The 24,887-nt window shown below is 30.9% G+C and overlaps 4 protein-coding genes across 8 annotated transcripts; 1 reads left to right on the top strand and 3 right to left on the bottom strand.

Annotated features, from left to right (window-relative positions):
* The first annotated feature begins 969 nt into the window (after positions 1 to 969).
* Positions 970 to 8,598, top strand: LOC126836654 (myotubularin-related protein 14). Of its 4 annotated transcripts, XM_050570244.1 has the most exons (12): positions 970 to 1,165; positions 1,227 to 1,425; positions 2,738 to 2,794; positions 3,623 to 3,987; positions 4,074 to 4,259; positions 4,331 to 4,553; positions 4,613 to 4,944; positions 5,020 to 5,130; positions 5,217 to 5,597; positions 5,669 to 5,743; positions 5,818 to 5,900; positions 5,992 to 8,598. In XM_050570244.1, exons 2-12 carry the CDS (start codon positions 1,312 to 1,314, stop codon positions 6,021 to 6,023), a joined length of 1,959 nt encoding a protein of 652 aa, XP_050426201.1. In that variant the 5' UTR covers positions 970 to 1,165; positions 1,227 to 1,311; the 3' UTR covers positions 6,024 to 8,598. The 4 variants fall into 4 exon arrangements, with proteins under 4 accessions (XP_050426201.1, XP_050426202.1, XP_050426200.1 ...); XM_050570245.1 differs by having other exon boundaries at positions 970 to 1,425; positions 5,818 to 5,928; XM_050570243.1 differs by having other exon boundaries at positions 970 to 1,425.
* Positions 8,599 to 8,753: 155 nt separating this feature from the next.
* LOC126836517 (protein Wnt-16-like) lies at positions 8,754 to 13,229 on the bottom strand. Of its 2 annotated transcripts, none has more exons than XM_050570011.1 (7): positions 12,782 to 13,229; positions 11,680 to 11,969; positions 10,645 to 10,801; positions 10,400 to 10,550; positions 10,193 to 10,333; positions 9,857 to 10,126; positions 8,754 to 9,794 (listed from the first exon to the last, which is right to left on the bottom strand). In XM_050570011.1, the coding sequence occupies exons 2-7, from the start codon at positions 11,822 to 11,824 to the stop codon at positions 9,693 to 9,695; spliced, it is 966 nt and encodes a 321-aa protein (XP_050425968.1). In that variant the 5' UTR covers positions 11,825 to 11,969; positions 12,782 to 13,229; the 3' UTR covers positions 8,754 to 9,692. The 2 variants fall into 2 exon arrangements, with proteins under 2 accessions (XP_050425968.1, XP_050425967.1); XM_050570010.1 differs by having other exon boundaries at positions 12,444 to 13,229.
* A 2,570-nt stretch (positions 13,230 to 15,799) lies between these two features.
* On the bottom strand, positions 15,800 to 19,881 carry LOC126837211 (carboxypeptidase B-like). The gene is made up of 7 exons (XM_050571032.1): positions 19,878 to 19,881; positions 19,551 to 19,766; positions 18,015 to 18,150; positions 17,729 to 17,957; positions 16,646 to 16,805; positions 16,352 to 16,541; positions 15,800 to 15,815 (listed from the first exon to the last, which is right to left on the bottom strand). Exons 1-7 carry the CDS (start codon positions 19,879 to 19,881, stop codon positions 15,800 to 15,802), a joined length of 951 nt encoding a protein of 316 aa, XP_050426989.1.
* A 1,346-nt stretch (positions 19,882 to 21,227) lies between these two features.
* Positions 21,228 to 23,765, bottom strand: LOC126836668 (uncharacterized). The gene is made up of 2 exons (XM_050570266.1): positions 23,639 to 23,765; positions 21,228 to 21,748 (listed from the first exon to the last, which is right to left on the bottom strand). The coding sequence occupies exons 1-2, from the start codon at positions 23,702 to 23,704 to the stop codon at positions 21,341 to 21,343; spliced, it is 474 nt and encodes a 157-aa protein (XP_050426223.1). The 5' UTR covers positions 23,705 to 23,765; the 3' UTR covers positions 21,228 to 21,340.
* Positions 23,766 to 24,887: the final 1,122 nt, after the last annotated feature.

Below are 24,887 nucleotides of genomic sequence, written 5' to 3' on the forward strand. Positions count from 1 at the left end.
TCTTGGGCGTGAGATTGCGTCGTTTAAGATAAGAGTTAACTTGTACAATTTTAGCTTTGACTTGCGCTTATTTTAAATCTATAGGCTCGCATTAGAGTAAGTATAATTTAAACAAATTGGGTTTATAAATGATAGCAAAAGAGATAAATTTTTTAAAATTTTTTATAAAGGGGCTTTTGACATAATATTAACTGTCTAACACGGGCATACTAAATTGACGGTTACGAATTGTGTTTATATAGTTACTATAGTATCAGATATATATAAAAGACTATGTTTTTTTTTTTTTGTAAATCATTATTGTGTGTGTGTGTGTGGGACCGGTGTTTGTTTAAAGTCAAATAAAAGGTATGCGGCGTGGGATTGCGTCGCGCCGTCCGGCTCTGTTCGATAAGAGTTTATTTGTTATACAATACATATTTGTTTTTATACTGATGACGTTACCTAGACGTGTTGACTTTACGATTTCGTTTTTTATACTCAACTTTGCCACTCGACAGCGTTTCTAATATCGAGCAAAACGACTATAATATTGATAATTGTTTTTATGTTTTTTTTTTATCGATGGCGTTACGGCAACAGCTGCTCTCTGCTATAGCTGGTGTTGGAGGTAGACTTTACGATTTCGGTTTATTCAACTCACCTTTGCCACACGACAGACACGATACGGAGCAAAACGACTGTATTATATTGATAATTTTTTTGTTTTCAAGTTTTTTCACCATCGCTGATCGCCATCGATCGCGTTACGGCTCTCTCGGCAGACGCTGCCGGCGGAGGCGGTTGCTGTTATCACTGGATCGCGGACCGCGGTTTGTTGTTAACGTTGCGAACGTGATAACGGTTATCATATACGATGCAACGTTATCACGATGAAAACACGACGGTCGGGCTGGGTACTGCGGCCGCGGGCTACGGCTGCAATAACGTGGGCATGACCTCATGAGAAGCACGTTGTTTTGTTGTTTTTTTTTTTTTTTATTTCTCCTTTGCCCGTGGGCCGTGTTTCCTTGTCGAGCGTGTCGTGCTGTGCTGTGTTGGCCGGACATCCGTGATGTATGCGTTTTGCGTGCGGTGTCTCATACGCAGTAAACAGTGACGACGACTGCAGCCTAGTGGACGGGAAAAAAACCACCAACTGCGGCGACAATCCAATACACTACTAGTAGGTGTAATAATAATATCGTTATTATTATCATTACTATGTGTACAACGTAATAACGCAGTTTCGGCGGAAAAAAAAATGCCATCTCACCGGTATCGGACCGTCTGATCCGCGCATCGGGCGACTAGCCGTCTTCTACGGCACCCATGGACCGACAGGACAGCATAATGGACAAAAACGTCGTGTCCGAAGACGACATCAGCGCGTTGATCGGGAATTTTGCCAAGGAAACGTTCAAGTGCACCAACAGCGATCCGTTTGTAAGTTAACCATTCGTATTGGTTCTGATTACCAGCTTAAGTATAAAATCTCTTTAACACCTATACCTACAATCCTTACTCGCCTCTTCAAACGTGGTTACACTTCTAATATCTACTCTCGAAATATATCGTAAGACGTTTGTGTCCACTGAAGCCCCTATGGAGACAAGATCGCACACAGTGCTCTTCCCTTATGGGTACAGATTTGTGTGTTTTATTTTTATAACTGTAGTCAATTGACTATTGAATATATTGTTTTTGTCTTGTCAGGTGTTTCAACACTTTGTATTTCAAATAGTAAACTTTTTAAACTCTAACCACTTATCAATATGACCTTTGTATATGACCCAACCAATGATCTTCAACCAACATGTTCCTGATATGAGTGTTTTTTTTTTTGTAATCTAGTTACATTGCATAAAATATGCATGTTTTTTTATTACATAGTAATAACACATGATAATTTGTCAAATGTCATTTGAGTTAACGAAGTTTTCTTTTTTTTCTAATATAATATATGAACTAAAACTATAAATGTTAATTTATAAATTAAAAAAAAATGTATTGCCGTGCTCTTATCATTTGCTAATGGTTTTAACTTTTGGTTAAAACTAATAACTATTTTTATTATCATTACCTTGACTCCAGGCTCGTTTTAATATTAACATCTTCAAATACATACTAGATATAGATATATAATATTATTGATTCCTCATAAAATTACCGCTATTTTTTTTTTTAAGAAAACATAATAAATTTGACATTTTAAGAAAAAAAAATGTTATTATATACCCAAAAAAATTGTATTTTTTTTTAAATAGAAACAAACAATATTTGACACTTTCTTAAAAAAGTAAAAAATATTGGAACATTTTTGAAATTGAGTTTTTTATATTTCTTATAAAATACATAAAATTAAACTGTAAAAATTAAAAAAAAAAACAATTACGAGATTGTAAAATATATTTGTAGATTACATACTGAGTACAATGACTTCCCGAAGATGATAATATATGATTTCAACTATTTAACGTTTCTGTAAAATATTTGTTTTCACATTTAAACATTTAATAGTTACAACAAAATTTAAAAGAATCAGTTAAAAACAATAATTTAGGTCTTAATTAATAAGAAGTTGGTATAATCAACTATTTTATTAGTAGACATCTTTTTCGGTTGTTTCTTCTTGTGGCTCTTTTTATTATTTGTTTTTATATGTTTAGATGTAGGTTAGGTTACAAATTAAATATTTAATAATAATTAGTTTTTATTATTTTATTAACCTTTTATTTTATTTTTTAATATGTTTTAGGCTCTTGATGTTATGGACAAGTGCTTAAATCTTCTAAGGTTGGATTATAAATTTATGGTAAGTTTTAAAGTTTTCAGTTATATTTATACATTTTGATTAAGTTTTACAAGAAAAAGTTAGTAAACTATACTTTTGTTTTTAGTGTTTTTTTACTATTTTATTTATATTATTAAACAATTTAAACTGAAAGTAGTTTTTAGCTTTATATTTTTGTATTATTACATTGTTGAAAATAATGCTTTGATTTAAGTATAAATTCTGATAAAGTATTAGATATAAAAAAAGAGCATTTAATTAAATTTGATACTTATATCAAAAAAATATGAATCATTAATTTCAAAGTTTACAAAAATAGAGTTGATGAGAGAGTAGTAAGGTGAGAAATTAAAATATTAACGTTTATCATAAATTTGTTTTTCTTGTTTACTATTATTACACATTAATTTTTTATATTTTATAAATGCATATTGTATAATTTATCTAAAACTCAGTTGATTTTGTTTATCAATCAATTTACAAAGTTCACTTTTTATATTGTATTGAAGTAGCCAAGGGTTATAAAATCTGTAGTTTATCAATGTTTACATTGTCTATGGAGTGCTATTTTTAATTCCATTATAACATAGCTATAAATATAAATTCTTGGGACTAAAATGATCAATGTCAATTGTTTGCGAAAATTAGAACTTTTTTTTTTTTCAATTGATTAATTTGTTTACCAAATGAGAAAAAATTAGCTTGGGAATTTGAAAAAACGAAAATGGTTTTTTTTTTTTTTAATTGTTAATATTGTGTTATATTTTTAGCTAAATATTTAGTTATGTTTAATGTGTTTACTTAATGTATATAAATACCTGTCTAAATAAATATAAATTTGTTTCCCAGATTATCGACAACAGCAAAGGCCGTATCAATGAACAGTATCCGCACAAGATACCGATAATACAACATGAAAGGTATCCAAGGGGCCCGAGAAATGACAGATCGTCGTCTAGTTCCGATGACGTTTCACCAATGGGAGCTTGCAGCCGCAAGAGAAACAGCTTGGGTGCTCCTTCTTCGAGTAACCACTCGTCTCCGGAGCCTTATGCCCGATCTCAGTCGCCTAGACATAGTCCTAAAAAAACTACCGACGCCATTGGCACTGACATAGTGTCCATCGACACATTAATTAACGAAGCAAAGTTTGCGCGGTGTCGAAATCGTTTTGTCGTTCCCGTGATATTATATCAAGGAAAATATATTTGCAGGTATGTTGCTAAATTGTTCACAGGCATTGTTGTTTTGCTCAATATTTTAAAATATATATTAATTGTATTTTATAACTTTTTTTCAGATCTTCTACTATAGCCAGAATGACAGAAATCGGATTAGGAACGGCGTCCGAAAAAGGATTATCATTTGAGGAGTTCCGGCAATTAGATAAAAAAAGAAAATGTGACGTTGAATTACTTAAAGCATGGAAAGTTGGAACAATTATCGACTTAATGGTTGAAAACGAAAAACAGAAGTATTTAATTGCGTAAGTGATGTTGTTGTGTGTACCGAAAGGTTTGAATTGTTTCATATTTAATTTAATTATATTTTCTACAGCGTCACGTCATCGGAAAAAGTCGACGACACACAAAAATACGCCGTATTCAGAATTATTCCGACTCCGTATCCCGGTTGCGAATTTTTTCACGATTTCAAAAAGAACAACTATAACTCTGAAGGTCTAATGTTTAACTGGTCTGATCCAGCCATTAATTCCACACTGAACGTAAAACCCAATCCTGCAGTCGATCAACTCGACATCCAGTGGAATAAATACAAGGTATGCAATTATTGTTAACATTTTCTAATCAGTTTTAAGAGTATATTTTTATTTACTAGGAATGGGACTTGCGTCAACTGACCGAGAACTACTTGAGTTTGATGTTGAAATACATTTGGTGTTCGTCAAAAGGAATACTCATTCATTGCATTAGTGGTTGGGACCGCACGCCTTTGTTCATATCGTTGATCAGAATGTCTTTGTGGGCTGATGGAGTCATTCATAAGTCGTTATCACCGAGCCAGATGTTATACCTAACTCTAGGATACGACTGGTATCTGTTTGGACACAACCTAGAAAATCGGCTCGAAAAAGGAGAAGACATCATGCATTTCTGTTTCCATTTCTTGAAGTATATATTTAGCGACGATTTCAAGACGCCAACTGTTCCGTAATTATAACTACGATTGTTGCAAAATCCGATAGAGTTTATTATTTACATAACATGTGTACGTCTGTCTTATAGTTCTGCTGTTACTGCGCCAAACAGTCCAAAGTTCTCTTCGTACATGGGTGAATTTGATTTAGCCGATTTGGATCATTTAGAAATACGTTCGAGACACAACAGCAACGGCAGGTAAGTTGTTGGCTAATAAACTGATAAGAGTGGTCCGTCTTTCCAAACGCTGTAAAAGTATAATTGTAATTTATTTTATTTTGTAGCAACGAAGACTTGACAATCGGCAAAGTCTACGACGGGTTCGACGATTATCATTCGCAGTTTGATTTCGATCAAACTGTTACGACAAAATTGAAGTCGTTGAAGAAGCCGACCGAAAAGTTTTTCATCAAGGAAACCATTTACGAAATGGACGATATCGAAGATATCGACGACGATGACTTCATTATAGCCGACGAAGTAGAAACAAAACGGTATAAATGTTCGTCTCCCCGTAGGCGTTATCGTTCTATGAGATCGCCTGATTCGGACTGTGATATAGACGATTTCGAATTCACCGCTAACGTCGAGAGGACAATGCCCGTCGACATGCCGTCGTCCAATAAACGAAACCGGACATGTTCCAATTCGAGCGAAACTGACGAGTAAGATATATATTTGTTCTTGACACCGATGTGCTCGCGTTTGGTATAACATTCGTATTGAATATTTTCAGATGGTCGATGGTAACCCAAACCGGTAGCTTAAACGGAAACGATATTACCGACAATAAGTTTAGAACTATTTCATCGTAAGTTGAAGAACGAAAAAAATACATTCTGTCAAGTTGATTAACTCAATTTTTTTTTACATTTTTTATTTTAGACGAGAAAATCGATTGTCCGCAATTCGAGAACTGTTTCACAAATGTTACAGTACGTACGGTTACAAAACTGACGGGCCCGAAGGTATTCTTAGTAAATTATTATTTTAACGGTACGTGTGAACACCGATTAATGTGCGTATATCACGTTAATATTGTCTTTGTCGACACTCCAGCGTTCAAACGTCCTACGTACCTACGTGTCTAATGTTTGACGGACTGAATCATACTAAAAGGCTGACATTTATTGGATTAACTACATTTGAGAAAACGTCCCGTGCTAACGTATCGCGTCTTTCACTCGATTTTGTGTGTTGAACGATTTTGTGATAGCCAACGTTATGTAGAAAATGTTGCCGGCTGTCTGGCCAGGTCCGACATAGTTTGAAGTTGTTTTTGTTTGTATTCGTATACTTAGACTTGATTTTCTTCGATATTAAAACTATTTTCTCTCTTTCTCTCTTTTTTTTTTATTACATTTCAATTATCGCCACATAACGTAGTCTTGTCTTATAGTAACAATTTTTCTTTTACGAGTTATCCAATAGCCACAATTACATTCGCAAACGGTCAAATCTCCAATGCATTAAAAAAAAAAAAAACTATTACACTTTTTTTAACATCTTTTTATATTTATATAATATATATTATACAGTAAATCAATTATAGTGGTGTATAATAATATACTTGAGCAATACACGGGGACGCGACATCCTAACGTGTGTTTATTTTTTTGTTCTTCGCCGAGGCTATCATCACACGTCAACAAATGAATTATTGTAAAAAAATACTTTTGTATAAATTTTCAAACCACGTATTAAAATGTATGTAAAAAAAAAATGTAATGAATTATATACAGGGTGATTGCCTGGTGAATTTATGTTACGTATACTCAACTTTATGTATACGGCTGTGTTCAATCGGAATCATTTCCAGCCAAATTTCAATGTTTTTTTAATGTTATAATTACTATTTATTTTTATCATTGTATTATCTTCTTTAAGCTGTTAGTAGGTATTGTATGATTTTATTATTTTTCCTTTTGTTATTGTAGTCTATATTCTAGCCACACCCGTTATGTTGACGCGACACTTATTTATTAGTTCCCACGAACAGACTATGGTTTTTTTTTTAACAACTTTTTGTTTATATACAAATCATCATTTGCAATATTATTACTATATGTGTACTTCTTAATGTGTGATGATGACTGCCAGTAAACAATACGCTGTATAACTAAATATCTAAGTATATAAGGGGCAAGTCTACACTGTGCGTGATTGTTTGTTACAATTTCTTTTATATCTACCAACCCGTTACGGCGCATCTTACGAAAACTAACAAGTTTCTCTTTTACCAAAAGAAATAACCATTTTTTTTTTTCTACATATGTTTATAGTTAGTCTCGGTCGGTGTAAGGGGATGGCTTTTCGCCTGACTTATTATTAGCAATAACAATAGGGAAAAAAATCAAACTTGTTAGTATTTCGTAAGTGGCGTCGGTTAAATATTGTGATACATTTTGAAATTAAAATTAGTAATAATTTTTTTAATATATATACATACAAACTTTTATACCGGGAGGTTTTTTTGATATTTAAACATTATCACTGACTTTCAATATTGTATACTAAATGTAAACATCATCTTATCTATCGTCAACAATTACTTTGAATTTTTTATCGTAGCACCCGTGTACTCGCACAGTATGACTTATTCAAGGGGTACTTACTTAGTAATAAGTAATTCGTTTAATATTTTAAGCAGACATATGTTATAGCCATTTTTTTTTTTAATATCTTATCATATTTACTACCCAAACAAGCACAGTTGAATGTAGTTCAGTTCAGTAGGTCATGAACACTCTTTACCGAGCCAAGACCGATTGAATGTGTTACAAGTTATAATATAGTCGATCGATCACATTTCAACATAACATAAATTTAACAATACAACATTTCAGTTTAATATTATTCTTGAATGCCATTTTCATGGTATAACTTAGAATCACATTAACGTTCAACAGAAAATTGTCATTGGGGGCTTTCCCTAGACGAATACCGAAACGCCTTTGGCAAGTCGTTCCTATTTTTATTAATATATTTCTTACCTTCATTAATATACATAAATTTGAATTTAATAAAATAATTTTAATATTAATTAATCAAGGTAAACTGTGAGGCTGTTGAATTTTTTTTTTTTTTTTTGTATTGTACTTAATATAAATAATGTAATAATAATATATTAAATGGTAATAATTTGTGTTCGGACACATTTGTTAAAGTCGCTATAACACATTTTTACGGTTGTGCGTTTGATGAATTGTAATACATTGTGGTTCACTTGAGAAAGTGGAAATCGGATTAGAAAGCGATATCTTTACATTTCGAAAACAATTTTTAACTAAAGTAATTTAAGTCAGCAGAGTAATATATTTTGTAATATCTAGAAATAGTCGTATACACCACATCATCTTTATCGTGTCTTTTACTCATGTGTTCATAGACATTAAGTACTTAATTGTTTGTTAACTCGGCTGTGTCAGTTACGAATAGCACATGTAAATTATAAGAGAAAAAATATCTCAACACAAGTTGATTGACGTTACATCCGTTTGTGATCTTAGCTTTGTATTAACAAAATACGTATTATATTATTATACAATATATTTAAGAAATGCGTTTTGTTATCCGAAACATAATTTTATATGTTACATAAACCGATTTTTTTTTTTTTAAATCTTATTATATAATATTGTTAATAACATTCTATTTAATAATAAAATATACTGACTAGAAAGAACGCATATTTTATAATACATTTCATTACTACGTGTAAACAGGATTTAAATATCAATTTTATAAAATAAAAACAGATTCAGACAAATATATCTATATTGTATTTTCTTTATTATAAACGTTCATATAATATTATGAAATATAAATAAAATGCATAATTATTCGAGTAGTTTTAAAGCAATAATACATTGGGGAGGGCAGATTGCACAAAAATATAATTCAAACAAGTTGGGATGTAGTTCAAATTTTTAACGCGCTTAAGAAATGTAGAAATATTTTTATTTGTAAGAGATTTTAATTTATCATAAAAAAAAAAAATTGTAACCACTAAGGCATTTGGTTGTAAGGAGTCTTATTAAATTGATATTATTAAAAAAATGTACGCCAAAATTTGACTTTTTTCTAGCCATTCTGGTTACTTTTTTTTTTTAATTGTCTCCAGTCGTACAAAACTTATAGAACAAAAACAAAAGCTTCCTCTTTAGCTTGGAAAATAACCAAAAATGCTACACAAGTTTTAAAAAAATATCATAAATAAAGATTTTTTACACATCATAACTAATTTAACATTCAGATGTTGTTACAAAATAATTTTATTTTCATACGACTGAAGACATTTTTTTATCAATATCAAGTGAACGTATTTTAAGCAGTAACTAACTACTAATCACTTACTTAATTTAAGTACTCCCCATCCCTAGTAATATTATTAATAGTAACTACCCCCGTTAATATTAAAGGTAAAATAATCTAGTTTCGATACAAATATTTACGTATACCTTATATTATAATTACGTATAACTGACAATGCCTTAAGCGCTAAATTTTGAGTAGTTGGGAGAGGTTATACGACACATGCAAGGGATGGCTTATTGGAAGACGCTGCGGGGTGTGTGAACGTACAGGGATCGACTAAAACTTGTACAAAAACGGAAACGGGGCTATGTAGTCCAATGTAGGCGACATATTATTATGATTTTGATATGTATGGAAAAATTCTATAAATTGTACTTGAACCACCAACAGAGGAACCCCCCCGGTGGCTGACTAGAATATGTTTGATGTTCGGCGTCACTGAATTATTTACACGATTTCTGTTCGACGTTTTTGTAGCAAGTGTCGCATTTGACGAAACAACACCAGACAAACTTGCAATTGCAGTGCTCTTCTTGTTTGACCACCTGAAACAACAATGGCGATTGAAAATAAACATCCCAAATAGGAACGCATCAGAGTCCATTACGTTTGTCATGTGACCGCGACCGCAGCACAGTTTGTTACAAGAATCGGGTCCGGTCGACGTGCCGTTGCATTTACGACCTTCCGTACCCAACACGCCGTTTCGATAGTCTTGTTTGCAATAGTTTGGCGACTTCTGTATGTGCACTAGTTCTTTGGGTTCGGCCAACAACGGTCGTTTGGACCTTTTCTTTTTGTGGGCCCTCGTATCGCGTTTCCGGTGAGTCGTTACCGTGGAGTTTTTCTTTGACGATTCGCCCGCGTTGTGGTTTATCTGTAACGCAAATAATCGGTTTCAGTTATTTAATGTTAATAATCCTAAATAATAAGTGTAAAATACCAAAATAGCTTTTCCGTATTTTTGCTTGAGTACTTTGCCGATTTCACCGAACGAAGGCATAAATTTCCAACAGGTTTTCAGTTCACACGAACCCGATACGCCGTGACAACGACAATGCATTTTCATTAGAGACATTACGGTCTGAACAGAATACATAAATATAAACAAAAAAAAAAAATTGACGATGGCGGTCGATCCGAGAATTACCTGTCTTCCGACTTCGTTGTTGTGCAAATTCATTTTAAAGCGACTGGACCAGATTCTTTTTTGCTTTGTCGTCTTGAAATTATTCGGACGTTCTGGTTCGGAGCCGTCGACAAATTTACGTGAAAATTGCAAACCGAAACGCAAGTTGTCACTGTTGAAAATTAAAAAACAAAATTTATATTTGACCACTAAATATAGCAAATTTTTTGTAATGACTTTTTTTAAAGAAACCAATTGCGCCATACCTACATCCTCCCCATTTCCAGCCTTCTGGAGTAGTCTTGCCGTGTTGCATGGCGTCGCAACTGCATTCCGTTAGACTGCCCGAACTGCAAGCGTTAGTTATGGAAAAAACTACACCCGCACTAGTGATTGCATAGATAAAAGCAGTTTCTTTACTTCCTGAAAAAAAAAAAAATTAATTAAAATTATTTATTAATAATTTAAGTATAAGAGCAATTTGTGGTTACTAAAACTGTAATAAATATTTATTAACATGAACACAACATATTCATTATAAACCATTGTCACAAAAAAACGTTATCTCAGTTGACAAAAAAAGGTTTTGAATACATTAAAAATAACATTTTATAATTATGTTTTGTCAACAAATTGAATGTATTACAAATAGTATTGCTATTTATATTGCTAACGAAATATTGTTTAAATATTCAAAAAATGTACAGTTTTAATAAAATATTTAAACAACATTTTATAACCAATATAAACTAATTTCTGACCGGAGAGTGATTGTAAGATAATTTTAAAATACTGATATTTTTATTTTAACTGGAATTCACTGTACAACAGTGATTTATTAAAATTAAATAATTGTTGATACAATAAAATAATAAAGAAGCAAAAACAATAAAATATTTATATCTTAAAATGTCAATTTAATTTATAAATTCATTAAATTAAAAACATTTAACTTCAATGAATAAGTTTTATGTTAAAATTATTTGTTACATTAAAGTTATTGTAAATTTAAATAGTTTGTTCATTTTTTTGTTATAAAAATTGTACAATATGCAAAAATTAAAAAAAATTTGATAATAATAATAAATTTGATATTTATTGAATTTTCCAGCATATTGTCCTCACTTTTAAGATAATATTTAAGGTTTTATCATATTTTGAATTAAACTTTTTTTTATATAATAATCCTTACCTTAGTTTTAATAGATTACCAAATAATCTTTTTTATGTATTGGTTATTAAATCAATACCCTTTTATTGTTATCGACAAAAGCAATATTTAAAGATTAAATAATAAATACCTCTGTCTAATGTCGGACCAAAGACACTCTGTTCGTTTTCAAGAATTGAGCAGTTCCATCGTTCGTGGCGAAATTGATACTGACATTGTTCAATGGCTTTTTTCGCTCCGTCCGATACTGAGTAAATAGCATTTGGATGTTTCATACAGATGTTTATTTGTTTTGTCGCCAATCCTGGTAAACCACCACATATGGCTCTGGCTTGTATCTTGACTGGGTCTTCGAGTTCCGCTCCAGGTGACGCTTGTTGTTGTTGCAATGGCGGCGGTATGCCTATAACTCCTAGGTACCTATATTTTAATCAAATCGAATAATTATTGCAAATAATGTAAGGAAACTTAAAAACATAAAAATAACCTCGTTTAAGTATTAACTAAAGGAGTAACAAAATTCATAAGTAGGTAATTTATTAAATTCAAAATGGGCCTTTAGGGAAACAATCTACAACTCAAGCCAAACAAATTAGAAAGCAACTTGCTATCTCTACGAAAATAAACAATTAGACGACGTAAATTGGAATGTCGAAAAACAATAACAAATCAAAAAGGCTCACTAACTGCCACAATTATACAACACATCAAGTTATAACGACCACTACTGAATTAAAATAAATTTGTGTTTATGATAAAGCATTACAGAAAATAAAATTTGGACATTTACTAATTAATATTTACAAAAAAAAAAAAGGACAATGTCTAACATTGACAACTGGATAAAAGCAAAGTATTTCTATCGCTGATTGACAGTAATTAAACGGCACTTACATCCAATTGGGATTTGCCGATAACGCAAACGGCAGAAATAGCAATATCAGTCGGAAGATACTCATCAAAGGTTTCATATCGGTTTAAACGTAACACTTTATGTTATAAAGAGCAGTCCTTAAGTTATCAATATTGTTATTAAAATGTTTACAATTAATCAAACGACGTCATCCCGAAAGTATTTTTTTACCATGACCTACGGCGGCACGAGTGCAATGCCATCGGAAAAAACCAACGAAGCCCCCGGACCGAGTAACCGAGCCTACGGATATGTTCACTGGTACGGTTTATTAGCAATTGTGTTTTCAACAGATCCATCGGACGTTTGACGGACTTACGGTGTTGGTCGTAGGCATTGTCGTTGCGTAGCTGATCAATCACTGTCGAAGGGCGGCTCTGCCTCTCTTTGTTTATTTTTTTTTTATTCGTTTTCTCGTGGGGCGAGCAGCCTCTTGTTGTGCGTGGTAGGTAGGTAGGTAGGACGCCGGAACGCTTTTCAGTGTAAATTATTACTATACACACTGTGCACTCGAATAATATTATTACTACCCCGACTGTATAGTGGACGAATTTGCCGACGACGGTGGGTAATTGATTTGTGGGTCTGTGACACGTTTCGCAACGGACAACCCGAAACGGCGATGAACGTATCTGCCGGCGGAAATCGGCAGTTGAATGTTTAGTTAAAATTGAATTTACAAAAAATAATATTAACAAAGAAACAACGTAAAAAAAAGGAGAGATGCGACGCGCGTTATCAACGGGGCGCGTTTACAACAACACAACACGTTAACGCTCGGCCGCCGCCTGCCAGCTGCGTCCCCGTGGTCCGTTAAGGGGAAGCTGTTATTGACTTTACAGATACACTTAGAGGGGCGGTGTACGGGGAGGGTAGGATTCGGGTACTTACACCGACCCTTAGAAAGACAAACGAGGTGAAAAAAAAAAATACACATATATATATATATACATATAATAATATTCAAGTACCCATACTTGAGCGTTTACAAAAATTTCCAACCGAACGGGACGCGATGAAACGTTTGTTGAATAATTTCAAAAAAGAAAGCCAAAACCAATAATAGGTTCTATAGGGAAGCATAATATTGGTTATTATTATTATCATCTCGAGTACCTAACCAAGAGAAATGTTTTAAAGAGGTAGGTACTCGGGTACAATGTAAACCGTTGAGCGTTAGGTACATTGTTGCAGTTGCAATGCAAGTGGTTTTGTGATGCCCTTTGAATGGTGTTCAAGTAAAGTACGTTTTTTGTTCAATCGTTTCCTCGTACAAAACTACAAAATTAAAACGGTCTTCACTCGTTTTGCGTTTGGATTTCATGTACTTAGATCAACGCCTTATGTTGACTTCACCACAATGACTTATTGTCATTAGTACCTACATATAGGTACAACGTTTGTACAGATTGTTGTTATTCTAAAAATAATAAAAAAAACTATCAAGTGGTACCTACATTTTTTTTACAAATATAATATCGTCACTATCGTTATGAAAAATTAGTATCTACTACCTTTTATTTTTCAAATAACTATGTAGGTTCATATTTTAATACTGAAGAAACAAAATACAAGCCAGACAAAATGTCGACTACTATTAAGATGGTCCAATTTCAATTCTGTACTAGTTCCTTGGCAATTTTAGTAGGCTATGTAGAAAACAGATTTTTTGCTTTTTTTATATAAAAAAATTGGTTTTAATACTGAACAAATTTCAATTTCGTTCCACAGAAAAGAGGAGTATACCTATTTGGTAACGGGCGGTAACCGGATTGGTAACCTGACCTAAACAATCCAATTACCACGTTTGAATGTTTAAACCTCTGTTGGATATAAAATTTTGAAACAAATGTTTATATTTTTCTTTGAAATTATTAAAAACTCACGCCAATCGTTTACAATAACTTCTTTTTTATATAAACAAACGAGTAGGTATTGATCCCTTTAATTAATTATTATTTATCTAATTGATATTACTTAGAGTGATGTGTTAACAATAATTAGCACACACTGATACATTTTCAAGTTAAACACTTAAAAAAAGGTAAGTGTATAAAATATATCCTTTTTTTTTTTACAAACATTTATTCTATACCGGCTTTGTTCGTATTTGTTTTATCTTTGTGTTTATAGATTTTTATTTTCGATTTTAAATTTTCTACATAATATATTTTCAGCCCATTACATTTTTGACGTTTTGTTTTGTATTGGCTACATAATAATAAAAAAAAACTGTACTAGGTATTTTAATTTTAATTTATAATAATACAATATATATGTATACCGACGTTAGGTATAACCCGTTATTGTGTTTTTGACACGTCCAAAGAATTAATTATGATGTATTACATTTTTCCGCGGCTTTTGTCGTTTCGTGACCTTTTTTTAATATAATATTATACACTTTATTTTATTTTTATTTTCCCCTAACCCCCCCCCCCCCTCCCAAACTACCGAAACCGATCGACTAAATGAATATTACAATAACATTATTTCACGAGGGCCAAAAAGGGGACCAATACTAAATCCATATAGAGCAGACCTCTAATTTGCATACTTTTGCCAGTTAAATACAATACAATACAACAAGGTCTACCCTTACAGTGGTTACACCCCCTCTTCATGTCGGCATGACAGATTTATAATATAGTGGCTGTACAGAAGGTACTCTAAAACGCATTAGTTATTATTATTTAGAACATTACACAAAAACGATTTTATATATATATATATATATTCAATGTTGAATGTTAGCCGTTTTGTATAAATTTACATATTTTTAATTTTACCTTAAAGACAAGCACTTAAAAAAAGTTTTAAAAAGGCCTCAAATGGGCACTACATTAATTTTGAGGCAAGTTCTGAATTAAAAAAATAAAAATATTTAAAAGAGTTTTAAAAAATTATTCAAACGTACTTAAATATCAACATACTCATTTTATAATTAATATACTAATTTTAATTTTAATCCATGCTGTGTATCTTAATACATGAATTAGGAAGACCTGAATGTATAGAAATTACTTAAAAACACAATTTCAAAAAAATAAACTTACTACTAAATAAACAGTTTAAGTTATTTCATAATTATAGTTCATTCAAGTTTCAACAACAAATACTTTTTGAAATGATACAAATTGACTGTTAAATTTTTATAAATTAAAAAATTGTCATTATAATGATAGTTATATTTTTAAGTACAACGTGAATAAGACAATGACTAGATATGCTTATGTTTAGTGATGTGCATTTAAGCCATTGAAAATACAATTTTTGAGGTTTTCTCATTTAGTATTAATTTATTTTATCAAGGTAAGAGTAATTCAAACCGTGTGGTTTACTCTTGAAATTTCCTGTATTTCAAAATACAACAAAAGATAATTAATAATATTACTGAGACTATTTCTCTCCCACTATAATGTATGGGTACGTAGGTATATACTTCGACATCATCTACCATATTTCTTAGTGCACTTAAAACTTTTGAAAAATTATTTCTGATTGCGAACAAAACTTGAAGGTAATTCGGACGTTTTTCCAGTCGTGACACTTAATAGTTATTCATTATTTGTATTTGTATTTTTTTTAAGAAAAGTGAGCACTTTTTTACTATTGCCTATGTATTGTTGTATAACTATATGACCTATAGGTTATCAGGCGTATAAAAGTCATCGATTTGATGGAATTTGCAAATTATACATACAAGTTTGCTAATAAACAATTTGAATTTTTAAAATCAGATACAAAGCAGTTATTTCCTTTAAACAATTAGAGTTATAATAGCTCTTGTTGTCGAACAACAAAATTATAAAAACATCAGTACGCATTACACGTAGCTATTATTAATATAATAGTAATAATGTAATACAAGACCACCGACGGTCTATACGTAGAAGATATTGATGGATCTGTAACTTTAATATGTTCGGCTACTACAGAAATCACACAAAAAGCATTTTGTCCGTTTGGAATTATTTGGTTTTTTTGCAAAAGGAATCCATTTTTGCCAGTGTCTCCCAATTCGACGGCATATACATATTTTATAAGCGCTTTGCCTTTTGCCCAATCGATTGCCGTTCCTGAAAATATTATTGGAAATAGTTTTGGACATATTTTTTTTTTTTATAACATTTTTGCATTATATTGTTTGTTAACTGACCATATGTTCTATCGACTGCCGTACTCGCGGAGCCAACCTTGTATTCTGTAGAAGTTTTATTTAAAATTTCCCGGGAAATCATTTGTCCCACCGTGTGCAGATCAGCTTGATCTTGCAGCTTTGACTTTGTGTACGCCCATGGGTAGAGAATTAGTTGACCGTACGAATGAAAGGTTATAAAACCCTGTCATGAGTAATTTTATTCAAATAAGAATTCTGACATTCAAAATTTAAAATATAAAAAAATGTCTTAATATATTTCTTTACTACAATTTCTCCAAGGGATTGTTTGATATGAGCATGCGGAAAGATTTTCATTGAAACAACATAAAGACACTAAAAAAATTTGGCTAAAAAGTAAGTAGGTTTAATAAAACAGTTGAAATTTAAAAAAAATTTTGGTAATAAGGTTTCAAAAAGAAGAAGAAAATCTGCTATGATTGGAGACTGTGGAAAAGAACGGATACGAGGAATACAAGGAGATATGGTGAGGAGAATAACGTGTCGTTGGACGAGGTGGAAGAAGGCAACAGCAGGAAAACTAGGAGAAAATAGCTTTTCAAGATGGTTTGAGCATGTTGTAGCAAAATTATAGGAAATGAGCGTAGAGAGGACTAGAGGTGGAAAGTAGTCGGAAAAAGAAGTGAGTGAATAAAATACAGTATGGAAGTCTTTAGAGAAAATAGAGTAATGTGGGGAGGTAACTAAAATACTAAAAAATAATATTAAAATAATATTGAAGCTGAATAATTAGAAAGATAGCTTTTATAGGATAACGTTAAAAAATGGGTAAAAAATTGTAAATAAAAAAAATTAGTTTTAACATGTATGCACGATAAAATTAGATAGCAGAGCTTAAGGGATCATTTAAGTTCTTGTTTTTTCGTAAAACATAGTTGGATGGGTACAAGTGACAATTTTTTTTTAAAAACAATTTCACAAAGAGATATCGAAGTACACAAACGGTGTAATATTAATCAATTGCCATTTTGCTATCCTGAAAAATAACAGGTATAAAAATCACTTCTACTCATTTTGATTGTTATCCCGTGCGGTTATTAGATCTAGAATGGAACATTCGTACTGATCAATAATTGTGTCACAAACTTTTATTTTGTACCGATTTTCTTCAATGAACCGACTAATGGCCTTGACTTCAAATTCCGAACTCGGATGTGAGCCTCGGTACGTCTCCGAGCAAGGGTCGCGGTTCGAACTTAAGCCGTACCATTCGTAATCCCAATTTCGGTTCAGGTCAATGCCCAAACAGTGTTTGTGCGACGTGCCGGCAAGATTTTTCCGCCATAATCTATCTTTTTTGTGTGAATACATGTATCTAAGTAAAATGTGAATGTTTTAAAAGTACGCCGTTTCCACTTACAATCGTCCCTACCCATCAGGATTTAAAATAGGCATTAGGAAGAACTCTGTGTTTTTCATCGTGACCGACAGCGAGTTCCTGTTGTTAACAAACACGTCCAGTACGTACAACACAGACGATACAGTAATCCATTCTCGAGCATGAGTACCTGTTGACAGTATAACCATTTTTGTTTAAGCTGTTTAAGCCTTGGACTTGGACGACAGTGCCGAAGCGCACACTATAAGTCTAAAAATTGCCTAGAAGTGATGGCCATCGAACATGTCTTATAAACGTCAAATTTTCCGTCTCTTTCCGTCCGATGACTAGATATCTAGAAATTCCCATTTTCGCCATCTCATCCAACTTATCTATCCATACTTAACACTATATTATTTTTGCATTCCTTCCACATTGTGTCACAACGCGTCACGTGTTAAACGAGATTTTGTTTGACATTTCGTCAAGAAAGTATTTGAGTTAGTTGTGTTTGAGAGAATGATGTAATTGTTTTAAACTCCAATTAGACCATTTTTTGTCATAGTCCTATTTGCTTAACATTACAATCTGTGGTAATAAAATTTCCCGGTCGTAAAATTGTTACCGATACATATTTTAATGATTTATAAATTTGCAATTGCAATGCGGTTACCAGCTGTTATAACGACAAAGGACTATTGTAAATTAAATATTTTGATTTACTGTACATAAAAATATGTTTCAATATAGTTAAAATGTTTTGAGTCTGAACGGTGGGTCTTATTTATGATTTGAAATAAGATAACAATAACACCATAATACCATGATAATGACACCATTGATTATCTATTTTTCTTTTTCAATTTATTTAAATAACTAAATAATTTGGTCAAGTACAATCACTAATTAATTAAGCTGCTTTTAGCTTATTTTTACCTGAGAAGGTATTGTATTTACAATGATGTATATTTTTTTGCTTTATAATTACTTTTTCAAGCAAAGTTTTTGGTATTTAGGTCTGAAAATTAGACCGAATGTGGATCTAGAATGGAACTATAACATCCGTTCCCACCATGCCTCGACCCCACTGTACTGTTTTTTTTATTATAATAATATAATATAATTTATAAAGTTCCACCATGGCTAGGTAATAAAAACCAATAGCATTTGCTTTATTACAAAGTTCATGCAACGCTAATAACATTTTCCTAGTTAAAAAAAATCTACTGTCTACTTAAAGCCTAACGACTAAAATTATAAAACATTGAGCATGCTTAAGCCCCTGTTGGCTCCTGAACTGTGATTATTTCTAATCTATAATCTCTTTGCTATTTATGATGATAGTACAGTCTTAATTATATTTTCTGGCCAAATAAACAATAATCGTGTTGCTTAGTTTGTGCGCTACTTTAGTATAGCAATTTAGTGTCGTTTTCGGGCTTGGGGGCCAAGGCTAAAGCATGTCCCATACTAATATTAATTTAGTGCTTTTCAAATGTGTAAAAATATACTCTCACCGGTCACTATGAGCTGGCTTTGGGCAGAAAAAGATACCTTAAAAAATACAAATAATTTAGTCTGCACATTTACCTCCGTCGACCCAAATACTATGATAATCTTCATTTTCTTCTTCAGGTATGATTCGTATGATTTTCAACGGAGTGCCTTTGATGGTATGACCGATGGTTAAAATTTCTATGAGTTCAAAATTATCTTTTGCCAACTTTTCGATTATATCATATACAAGGTTGGTGTGGTAAAACTCCAATGCAATGTTATATTTGTCTGATGAATTGATTTTTAACGCTGAACAGATATGAATAAGTCTCACTATAACAATACTAAACGGTCCACCACACAGCTTCATTATTGTTCTGTTATTTGCACATTACAGTTAAAAAAAAAATTGTTTCTGACTCATTGTTTTTATGTATGTTTCCATAACAATCTACACTGTTCAGATAACTCTTTTGTTTCCTTTAAGTACTTGTGTAAAAATTACCATAGGAATAAATAAATAAAAAAACTTGGATAAAAAATAATTTAAAAAAATAGACCTACCTAAGTCTTATCACGGATAATACTTGGGTCTGATTTTTTTTTTTAGTTGAATAATACAAATGAAACGTTGTTAAATTTTAAGATTACAAAGTTGGTCAAACTGCCAAAGATAGCCTAAACAAATTTGCTAATTTTTTTTACTTTTAACTTTGATCTGTTATACCATCTCAACAAATAATCAGATTATGTCCATATTAAGTATATTGACTTTCGTTTTTTAGCCCGACCGACTTTATTGTTTGGTACATCAACCAAATAGAAATCTTAACTAGAAATTTATCAGGAATTTTAAAAGTGAAAAAGTTAACTCTCATAAACGAGGAAAACCGAACATATACAAAAATGTACCAGGTGTGTCAAAGTTGAAAATTGTAAAACTAGAATTTTTTTTTATTAAAACCTAATACTTTCAACGTAATGGAAAAAAAACAATTTGACAATCAAAATTGTGAAAAAACTTTTAAAAGTAAAAAAATATGTATGTTAAATCAATTATAGGTATACAAACTTTAAATTTAGTAAATTATAGTCTTTTATAAGTATCTTAATAGTTACTTCGGGCATTGTGAACTTATTTAAAAACTTAAATGTTTCAAATATATATATTTATGTGTATTGAATAAAAGATATTTTTAAAAACTGATTTTTTTTTAAATATAAAATTATCATAAACTAGAATCGAATAAGTTATTTACAAAATTAAAAAAAAAAAATTTACTTAACTCATTTTTGAACAAAATTATAAATATTACTCTAAACAAATGAATAACTCTAGCCAATATTAGGTATAAAGCCACTAAAATGTATTATAAAAAAATATATTGATTTTTTTTCTTTTATTTTAGATGTGGCTAACTGAGAAGGTATTGTTTGTGTACAATTATGATTTATGTGTTTTTATTTGTTTTGTCCGGACACGATATTTGCTAAACCGCTGACGAATCGACGTTGGCTGGATCTAAACCGCTACTTCTAGCAAGTCTATTTGTGAAATCGTACCTAAAAGGTACTTTATTTAAAATATTTAAGAAGTTGGCATTTTTTTTTTGTTTTGTTAATGTGCATTTGGTGTAAAAAGTCGTTAACAAATTGGAGTAAAATAATATTGTTGTTGTGATTTTCTAAATTAAAAATGAATAGCTCTAGGACAAATCCAAACCAGATTTAAACAAATAACAGGAGTTAAAAAAAAAAAAAAAAAATCAGTACAGCATAAAGTGTTGAGCATATATTTTTTAAAAATGACATGCAGATAAATCATTGTTATTAGAAAATATATTTTTAATTATTTTACGGTAGTTGGTGATAGTGAGTAGTTTTTACCATAAACCCCATCCTTCTTCACTAATAGTGAAAACAGGGTCGTCCCCACAATTGAGTTGGTCGGCTTGTTGGTCCGGAAACAACTTGTTTTGCATATTCATCAATCCTTTTTTGACGATATCGAGATTAGGCTGATTGCCGTTGAAATAGTAGTCGAAGAGCACGTTGAATTGCCTTTGATACTTCTGCGCGGTTTTAAAGTCAGCACTGGGAAGCGATTGTTTGTAAGCTAAATTCCAATATTTCACATAGAGTACCAACAAGTCGGGTAGTTCGTCCATACATGATAGGTACCCTATCATTGAAATCGGATGTATCTTGTTTAGTTGTACACTAGCTGGGCATGTATTGTCATCAGTGTAGGCGCTTTCGTCGGAATCGCTTAGAACGCAGCGTCCAAAAACCTGAAACAAGAAAATCACAATAAATTGGCGGGGCAAATTATTCAGTGTTATTTTTTATTTATGTAGCTTACAATATTGAATATTAATGATAAAAAGTTTGACTACAGATTGCCGAGAAATCTGTATAACATGTTACAGCACCACGCTAGATTTATCTTTTGTCTAATTTTTAGACCTCAAGTCCTAAAAGTTTGCTGGAAAAAGCGAAATAATAATAAAAAGTTTCCACCCTTTCTAGGGGAAAGGTTTTGCGAAGGTCTAAAGAATTGCCAATACAAATTCGACTGTTTGACTAAAAACAATTGAAGAGCGCCGTAATTTTAAGTCGAAAAATAAGTTCCTTTTTTCGGTACGGTTTCTGATTTACAGAGCTGTTACACAAAGAAATCGGTTCGGCAATTTAGAAGATTTCGTGGGTCCAGAGACACACATAAAAAAAAAACACAAAATTGCAAAAGCGATAACTTCTCAGCTCCGCGTCGAAGCTAAAATGTAGAATCTATTGTTATTATATAGGCATCTTACGCCATTATGTCATATTTTAATTTAAAACCGACAAACATACTTTTATGACAACCACCAATAACCACTCTATGTACATTGTATGTGCAATATGTATGCACATACAATATACAATTGTACCTTCTCACTAAATTTAAATTTTGTACTCATTTATTTTGATGTGTTTTTAATACTTAAACACTATTTATGGGGATTTTTGGCTCTGATTATCACCACTGTATATTAGTTTGATACCGATACATGTGATTTTTTTTGCCAAAAAAAATAAAAAAATGATTAACATATATATTATATATATTAAATACACATGATATTTTGTTTGCATGTATAATTAGTTAATAAAATAATATTGGACAGTTTTATAGTATAAAAAAAAGTTATGTTTTATGGCAAAAGTGGATCACATTGAGTTTAATTTTTAGATCTTAAGTCATAATATTACATCTAATTAAGCGAAACAAAGAAAAAGTTTCTTCGTCTTATGAGAGCAAGGGTTAATTAAATTTTTTTTTTGATTTCTCGCTGTATACCGGTAGTACTATATGTAAAGAGTATACAATTCTGAAAATGATTCAACTATTATTCAACAAGTTATAGGAATCCGTAATTTTAGAATGAAGATATGTAAATTGTTTTTCTCAATAACTTTAAAGGATAATTTGAGCATCTTTGATTTCGATTTCTAATCCATAGACTTGCTACTTACATAAATCGTCTCAGATGATTAAAAGATTTCGACAAAGTGAGGTCAAGTCAGTTATCAATTATTAAAGTATTCGAAGCTACATGGTATATATGCATTTTTGGTAATTATAAAATCGTTCATATACATACTAAATATCAAGGCACTATACTGACATTGTTATTAAAATGTACATTTCAGTAGTTTATAGTAATTTTGTAGTTTTTTGGCTGCACAAATCTTTTTAACACGTTTTAGTTGTATTGGACTTATATGCCTATTAAATGTTTCAACATTTTTCAACTGATAGGGTATAAATTGTGTTAGTTAGAACTTAGAATAATATTTATTGATTAAAAAAAAAAAAACTGAGCTATATATATTTTATATTTTTTTCAAGTGTCATCAAACTTGTAAGACTCTATGACTTTTTATAAGCAAAATAGGACAGCTATTAGCAGATCGATAATAGTGATGAAGCTATAACGGTCCAATAAGAATAACGATTACCCTCAAAGACTCCTCATTGCTTTATCAATAAAATTATATGAAACCTTTATTTTTTTTTTAATTAGGATTTGAAAAGTTCTCTTAATTATAAAATAACATTTAATTTTTTAATATACTGGCACATATTTTTTTTTGTAATCTATACATTAAAGAACAAAATAAAATATAATACTTACCATCACAACGAGAACGACTACGAAAGTCTTCATTTTTAGCGATTTTACAGAATTGTCAATTTGCATAGTATATAAACCAATGTAGATTTAATTGTTTTCAGATGAAAATCTAAACAGTTAACCTATATTTATATATATCCTACAATGCAAACTGTACGAAAATCTGTGTAATTAATTGTTTAGGCTTAACCTATCAGTATTCAATGAAAAATAAACACATTAATTAAAATTTATCATCCACCTATTGTATAAGATATTATTCACTAAAATCCATACTATAATAGTATAAATCATATGTATTACTGACAAAATAAATACATTTAAACAAATAAGTAAATTGCTACACTGTTGACATAGGTATTAAATGACGCAGGTTTAATTAAGGCATTGTTCATACTTTGTTGAAAATAAATGCCCTATTTGTAGAGAGAGATAAAGAGGGTTCGAATTGTGTAAAGCCAATTTAGTGTCTAGTTTTATTTTTTTTTTATTTAACACCGCATAGAAATTATATCGAATTAATCACAAAACGACAAATATGATAACTGTTAAAACTAATTAGTTTAAATAAAATGTAAGATAAAATTAGGATAAATAAATTGCTAAAATTACTGTAAGAAAATTTATTAGAGCATCGTTTAAATGGCCAAAACCTAATTACAAAATTTTTATTTATATGATATAATATTTTACATTATTACACAATATAATACAAAATAATTTAATGTTGCAATAAAAACAAATGTATTACTATTATGGAAAATCGTAAAGTATAACATCGTTTTTTAAATTTAAAACTTTAATATTTTAAGTAAAAAGTATTAGAAATTAAAATGAATAATTATAGTTAGAGTATTTTTCCATCAGACTCATTTTCTAGTCTTTTGATTAATTATTTTTAATTTTACCCTTAGGAAATAATAGTTTGAGATAATTATGTGTGAGTTTTAAAGCACACGAATTTGATTGGCTAGCTGAGGCACACTTTTACCTTAGACACGTGCAATGGGATCATTTAAGCATATTGTAAAGTATATTTTATTAAAATCTATTAAGAAACATGATCATTACTTCCTTTCGACTTTCTTGCGGTTGTGGTGTTTTAACTACAACACAATTAAAATTAATAATATAATTTTTTTTTTAATATGTATACATTTTATATTTTTTATAATACCTCATCAAAAATAATGTCTTAGTGTACCATAAGTAAAAAAAAATTATATTTTTTTATGGCTCAGAGTAATTA

Source organism: Adelges cooleyi, unplaced genomic scaffold, assembly GCF_023614345.1.
Source record: "Adelges cooleyi isolate 19-005CV unplaced genomic scaffold, UGA_ACOO_1.1 ACOO_flye_CR_arks_rails_tigmint_CR_PRNA_247, whole genome shotgun sequence".
NCBI classification, from domain to species: domain Eukaryota; kingdom Metazoa; phylum Arthropoda; class Insecta; order Hemiptera; family Adelgidae; genus Adelges; species Adelges cooleyi.